This window comes from Sinocyclocheilus grahami, unplaced genomic scaffold, assembly GCF_001515645.1.
Source record: "Sinocyclocheilus grahami isolate Dianchi unplaced genomic scaffold, SAMN03320097.WGS_v1.1 scaffold219.1, whole genome shotgun sequence".
Taxonomy (NCBI): Eukaryota; Metazoa; Chordata; class Actinopteri; order Cypriniformes; family Cyprinidae; genus Sinocyclocheilus; species Sinocyclocheilus grahami.
The window spans coordinates 2,470,062-2,475,695 of NW_015505398.1; the positions used below are offsets into that span (position 1 = coordinate 2,470,062).

At 35.1% G+C, this 5,634-nt stretch overlaps 1 protein-coding gene across 1 annotated transcript in view; it reads left to right on the forward strand.

Moving 5' to 3' along the window:
• The window catches only part of LOC107596507 (arf-GAP with Rho-GAP domain, ANK repeat and PH domain-containing protein 2), a 96,329-nt gene that overhangs the window by 21,548 nt on the left and 69,147 nt on the right, over positions 1-5,634 (forward strand). The window contains exons 5-7 of the mRNA XM_016287253.1: positions 811-875; positions 1,538-1,909; positions 3,337-3,406. Of these exons, the coding sequence (XP_016142739.1) occupies positions 811-875; positions 1,538-1,909; positions 3,337-3,406 (507 nt within the window). The remainder of the gene's footprint in view (positions 1-810; positions 876-1,537; positions 1,910-3,336; positions 3,407-5,634) is intronic.

Here is a 5,634-nt window from a genome sequence, read left to right on the forward strand (position 1 = left end):
GTGCCAGGCCTTTCGGCCTTGACTTTTCCATTCACCAAAGATTCTCTGACTCAAACTGGTTCTTTTCATCGACCCGAATTCAGCAAAGATCAACGGGAAGCTTTAAGATTTGCATCAGGAATCTCTTTCAGACCTCCGAGACTCGCTAAGTATCAAACTTAGTCTTATTAATTGATATATTAAGTATCAGTTACACCTTTTTACAAGGTTTGTTTGAACTAAGAATCTGACGTTTTCCCTCAGGCTTTAGATCTGTTGAATATGCATGTTCCATAAAATTCATTCTTTATGCCTCTTTCTATGCTGAGTTAAACTTTAACCCTTTCCTATACCAACTGTATGTGTGTGTGTGTGTGTATGTGTATGTTAGACTAGTTTAAGTGTTTATGTAGTTAATAAAACCTTACTTGTATCACACTTGACGTGTTCATTGTTTGCTCATAACCGGAGTCACTAATCATGCAGATTTACGTTACAAGCTTGTAGAATTGTACAGTAAGAAAGTTATTTCCCTTAACCAGGAAATTAACGTTCTTGGAATTGACAAGACAGTTGACCCTGAGAGGTCAGCTAAATATCTACAGCGGATCTAAAATATGAATAGTTAATTATAACTAGTTATGCTTAATTATTCATATTTCCCCATGAGCTGATTCGCTACATAACACATTATGGTACGATTAAGTCCCTTTAGTCTACAGGTCTTGAAAATGCCGTAAGACATTCATAACAATGGTGAACGGTATTTGAAAACAGAATTTAGAAAATAGACTTGCTTTTAGTTTCATCTTGATTGCTTTTGTTTTTCAGGATGGGGGCAACGATGTTATGTCCAGTCAAGGAGTAAAAGAGAACCTGGATCAACAGAAGTTAAGGTGAACAGTTTGGAAAACTTCATTGTCCTTTAGCCTGTTTTTTAACAACCTAATTCTAAAATAATTAACTTGTACGTGAAGTCCTCTAATTCTTGATGATTTCAGTGATTTTAGCACAGTTTGTAGATTTTCATATGCCCACTGTGGTACTCGGAGGATCTCTGTAGACAATATTGTGGTTTGTAGGATATGATGGCCAGGTGTAATGGCCAATCAGCATCAGCACCTTGGATGTGAATTAATTTTCATTGATGAAAGTGTTCATTATCAAATATTCTTTACATTTCCTCTATTTATTCTTAAAGCGATAGTTAAAATAAAATTATTTTGCAAACCTGTATAACTTCCGTTCTTCTGTAGGGTTGGTAACCAAAAAGTTTGGACAAAAAAAAATACTTAGACATTACTCAAAATATTGTCTTTTTTAAAAGAAAGTCATACAGGTTTGAAATGACATGAGGGTGAGAAAATGATGATGATGAAAATTTTCATTTTTGGGTAAACTTTCTCTTTAATTTTCTTCAGGAACAGTGTCCCTCTCGCTAAATATGGTCATCCTTTCAAAGAACGTAACGCAATGGAAATGAAATGAAGTTACCTACCTAATTATTGTGTGTTATTATTTAGCCTTTTCCTTACTACAACTTAATATTTTTTTTTAGAAACAAGCAGACACAAAACCAAGAAAGAGCACACAATCACAAGAAGCAAGACCTTTCCCATCAACATGATGATGATGATGATGATGATGATGATTACTCCACTGTCCAAGAATCTACGCTTGGTCAGCGATTGGCTACTGAATGTTCTTTTAAACACCCTACTCTTCTCTTGAGCACTGGACCATCAGCTTTGGCCAAGCCTCAAACAGATGTGAAGGACATATACAGTAAGGCACAAGATGACCTACCAGGCCTACTGAGACCAAACCTTCCTTCTCTAACAGAAGTTTCCATTTCTCCCTATGCCTGCTTCTATGGGACCCATAATGCTGCCTCCAAAGCAGGCTGGCTAGACAAACTCTCTCCTCAAGGGTAAGGAACACGCAGGCCTCTGTTTGCTGCTTTGCACTCTTTGTGTATACTCTTTTTTTTTTTAAGGATTATTTTTGAGAATACTGTAAGTCAAGTACTAAAGCACATAAATGTTAAGGAATAGTTCACCCAAAAATGTTGTTCTCCATACACTGTTATTTTATATTTTGAACACAGGAGATGCACTTCATGCAGCTCTTTGCCATTCAGTTCATATGACCTCATGACCATGAAAGTAGCTGCATGACTCATGCACTATATTTTAAGTCTTCTGAAGCCACACAACAGCAGGAACCTTACTTCACACTGCAGTGACCTGACCGCAACGTGCCCAAACCTTTGGAGCTTGAATCCACTGTAATTCTCATGATACAATTCAAATTTCACATTTAGCAGCATTGATTACTAAATGCTCCAGTTCTAAGAGCAGTAATGTGCTCCTACTGGCCACATGACCTAACGGTTATCCAAACATTGGCTGCTGCTTGATATGTAATTATTTATTGAAATTCAGAGAATCAAATTGTGTTGGATTTTTGTTATCTTTATTAGCTTGACATCACAAGTTGAGTCTGTAATTGCAAAGTGGCCTTATTCTGCTTAGATTTTTAAAATGAATTAAAATTTGTCATTAAACTATGCAGTACATGAATATAGATTAAGATGAAGGTACCAGAGCTGTTTCTGGTTTCTCTTTTATTTTTATTTACATTTCTATTTTACAGCTTGGATTTTAGTTATAAAATTTCCCCCTTGTTCAAAAGTTTGGGGTCTTTTTATCAAAGAATCCTGAAAAATATATGACAGTTTCTTCAAAAATATTAAGCATAACAGCTGTTTTCAACATTGATAATAATAAGAAATGTTTCTTGAGCACAAAATCAGCACATCAGAATGATTTCTGAAGGGTCATGTGATATTGAAGACTGAAATAATGGCTGCTGAAAATTCAACTTTGCATCACAAGAATAAATGCAATTTTAATATATATATATATATATTCATATATATAATACATATACATATATATATATATATATATATATATATATATATATAATATTGTTTTGATGGGCAAAAGAGACTTCTTTTAAAAACATCAACAAATCTTGCTGACCCCAAATGGTAGTGTATGAATCATTTTTGAAAGCAAGTGTACAATGCTTCAGCAGAGGCGGGCATTAACTTACACTCTATTTCACACTTTATTTTCGTATCAGTTTCCATACATGCTAAACCCACTTGTTAAAGTGGCCTTCCTGTTTTAGTTTTTCTTCCTCTTACTCCTTTTGCTTGATGCAAATGTATTCATTTTGTTTCAAATGGCCCTGATAATAAACCCTCACTAAATGTCAGTTTAATATTGTAACATGAATAATGATATGTTTTGACTTTTGTCAATGTGACACTTTATTTTGTACTTGTAGGAACTGTGTCTTTCAGAGAAGATGGGTGAAGCTTGAAGGAGGAAATCTCACTTACTACAACAGCGATAAGGTGACACGCACACACACATATTCGCAAATTCTCACACACTACATGGCTCTGTCATGTCATGTCCTTGTTTCAGTTTGAATGGGGAGAGCAGAGACAAGCCTAAAACCCTGGTGTCAGTTTCAAACTCAGCATGTACAATCAGTTCAAAGTATCTCAGAGCGTCCAAACTGCTGCTAATCCCTCTCTTAATTTTCACTTCCAGTGGGATAAACCTAAAATGTTCTTCCGTCGACAGTCACTCACTCTTTTTGCAGATATAGTATTATCGCAGTAGGACAGAAACAGCACTGGTTGCAGGAACAGGGTGATATTATCAGTGTAAAACAGTGGTGGTAGAGGACACTATAATAGAGACGGAGGAGGGGGCATTGGGTGAACCTGCGTGTACTTTTGTCTTTCTTTTAGTCCTTTAAGTCTAATCAAAAGAGCATCATCAGTGGAGCGGCCTGTTATAGCTTTCAAACATACCAGTCGCTCTTTCCTTCCTACTCTTTCCCTTTTCATGCCCTGTTTACTTCTTGACATATAATTGTGAGATATTATTACAATTTAAAGTAACCGTTTTCAAAGTATCTCAGAGCGTCCAAACTGCTGCTAATCCCTCTCTTAATTTTCACTTCCAGTGGGATAAACCTAAAATGTTCTTCCGTCGACAGTCACTCACTCTTTTTGCAGATATAGTATTATCGCAGTAGGACAGAAACAGCACTGGTTGCAGGAACAGGGTGATATTATCAGTGTAAAACAGTGGTGGTAGAGGACACTATAATAGAGACGGAGGAGGGGGCATTGGGTGAACCTGCGTGTACTTTTGTCTTTCTTTTAGTCCTTTAAGTCTAATCAAAAGAGCATCATCAGTGGAGCGGCCTGTTATAGCTTTCAAACATACCAGTCGCTCTTTCCTTCCTACTCTTTCCCTTTTCATGCCCTGTTTACTTCTTGACATATAATTGTGAGATATTATTACAATTTAAAGTAACCGTTTTTTTTTTTTTTTTTTTTTTTTTTTAAATGTAATTGATCCTTCAGAAATCATTCTTATATGCTGATTTGCTGCTTGAGTAACATATCTTATTCTTATCAATGTTCATTTTTATGGAAACAGGGATACATATGTTTTCAAGATTCTTTTGTCGAATATAAAGTGCAAAAGAACAGCATTTAAAATATAAACATTTTATAACTTTATATATGTCTTTGCTGCCACTTTTGATCAATTTAATGCATCCTTGCTGATTAAAAATAAATAATTTCTTTAAAAAAAAAATTTGGGTAACGCTTTAGTATAGGGACCAATTCTCACTGTTAACTAGTTGCTTATTACAATACAGATTATTAACATATTGGCTGATTATGAGTACTTATAAAGCACATATTCTGCATGAGCATATTCTACATCCCAATCCTACCCAATACCCAATACCAATTCAACATTTCTCACATTATCACAGTTTATTCGCTATAGTTTAGAAAATGGTAATAAAATATGACAAGAACTCAGAGTTAAACTGTGTCAGAACAAATTCAGCTTGATAATGTCAGATAACTTTGATAGAAAGGTATGTAGCCTAATGGATTACAATCAACCAAAAATTAGACAGCTGTTAGTATGACAGTATTTACACAACTATCAATACTTAGCCTTAATGACAGCCTGTAGTCTCCTGGGCATGCTGTCACCCAACTTCTTGCAAGCCTGAACTTCATTTTTTTTTTCCAGACTCGGTCTGAAAAAATGTTGGTCCCAAATTTGTATCAATTTTACTGATAGTCCACTGTATGAAGACATTTTGGGTATAATTTGTCACAGTTTACTTTATTTTGCTATCCTCACTTACATCAATGAACTATAGTGTCCTGCACCCACTAGTAAAAAAAATATCAAAAATGATATCTGGTCTCTGAATAAGTTTTGGTTTGACTGTATATCCTTTGGTTATTTTCACACTTAATTATGCCCATTAAAATGTATTTTACAAGTTTTTGTTACTTTAACTGTTCCTTTTTTGCTCTATGGTACATCATCTTTAATTTAATAGCATTAGAGCTGCTCCTTTGCAGCGGCTTAGTACTGTAATCACGTGCTTTGCTGTAATAATGCAGGGAATCACTCGTTATAAATCTCCTAACTGTGATATTTTCAGAAATAGAAGTCGTGTTTTTTCATCTGAAACGTGCTGCGATTTATATTCCAAAGCCACTCATATAATGCAGAAACACTCAAGCAA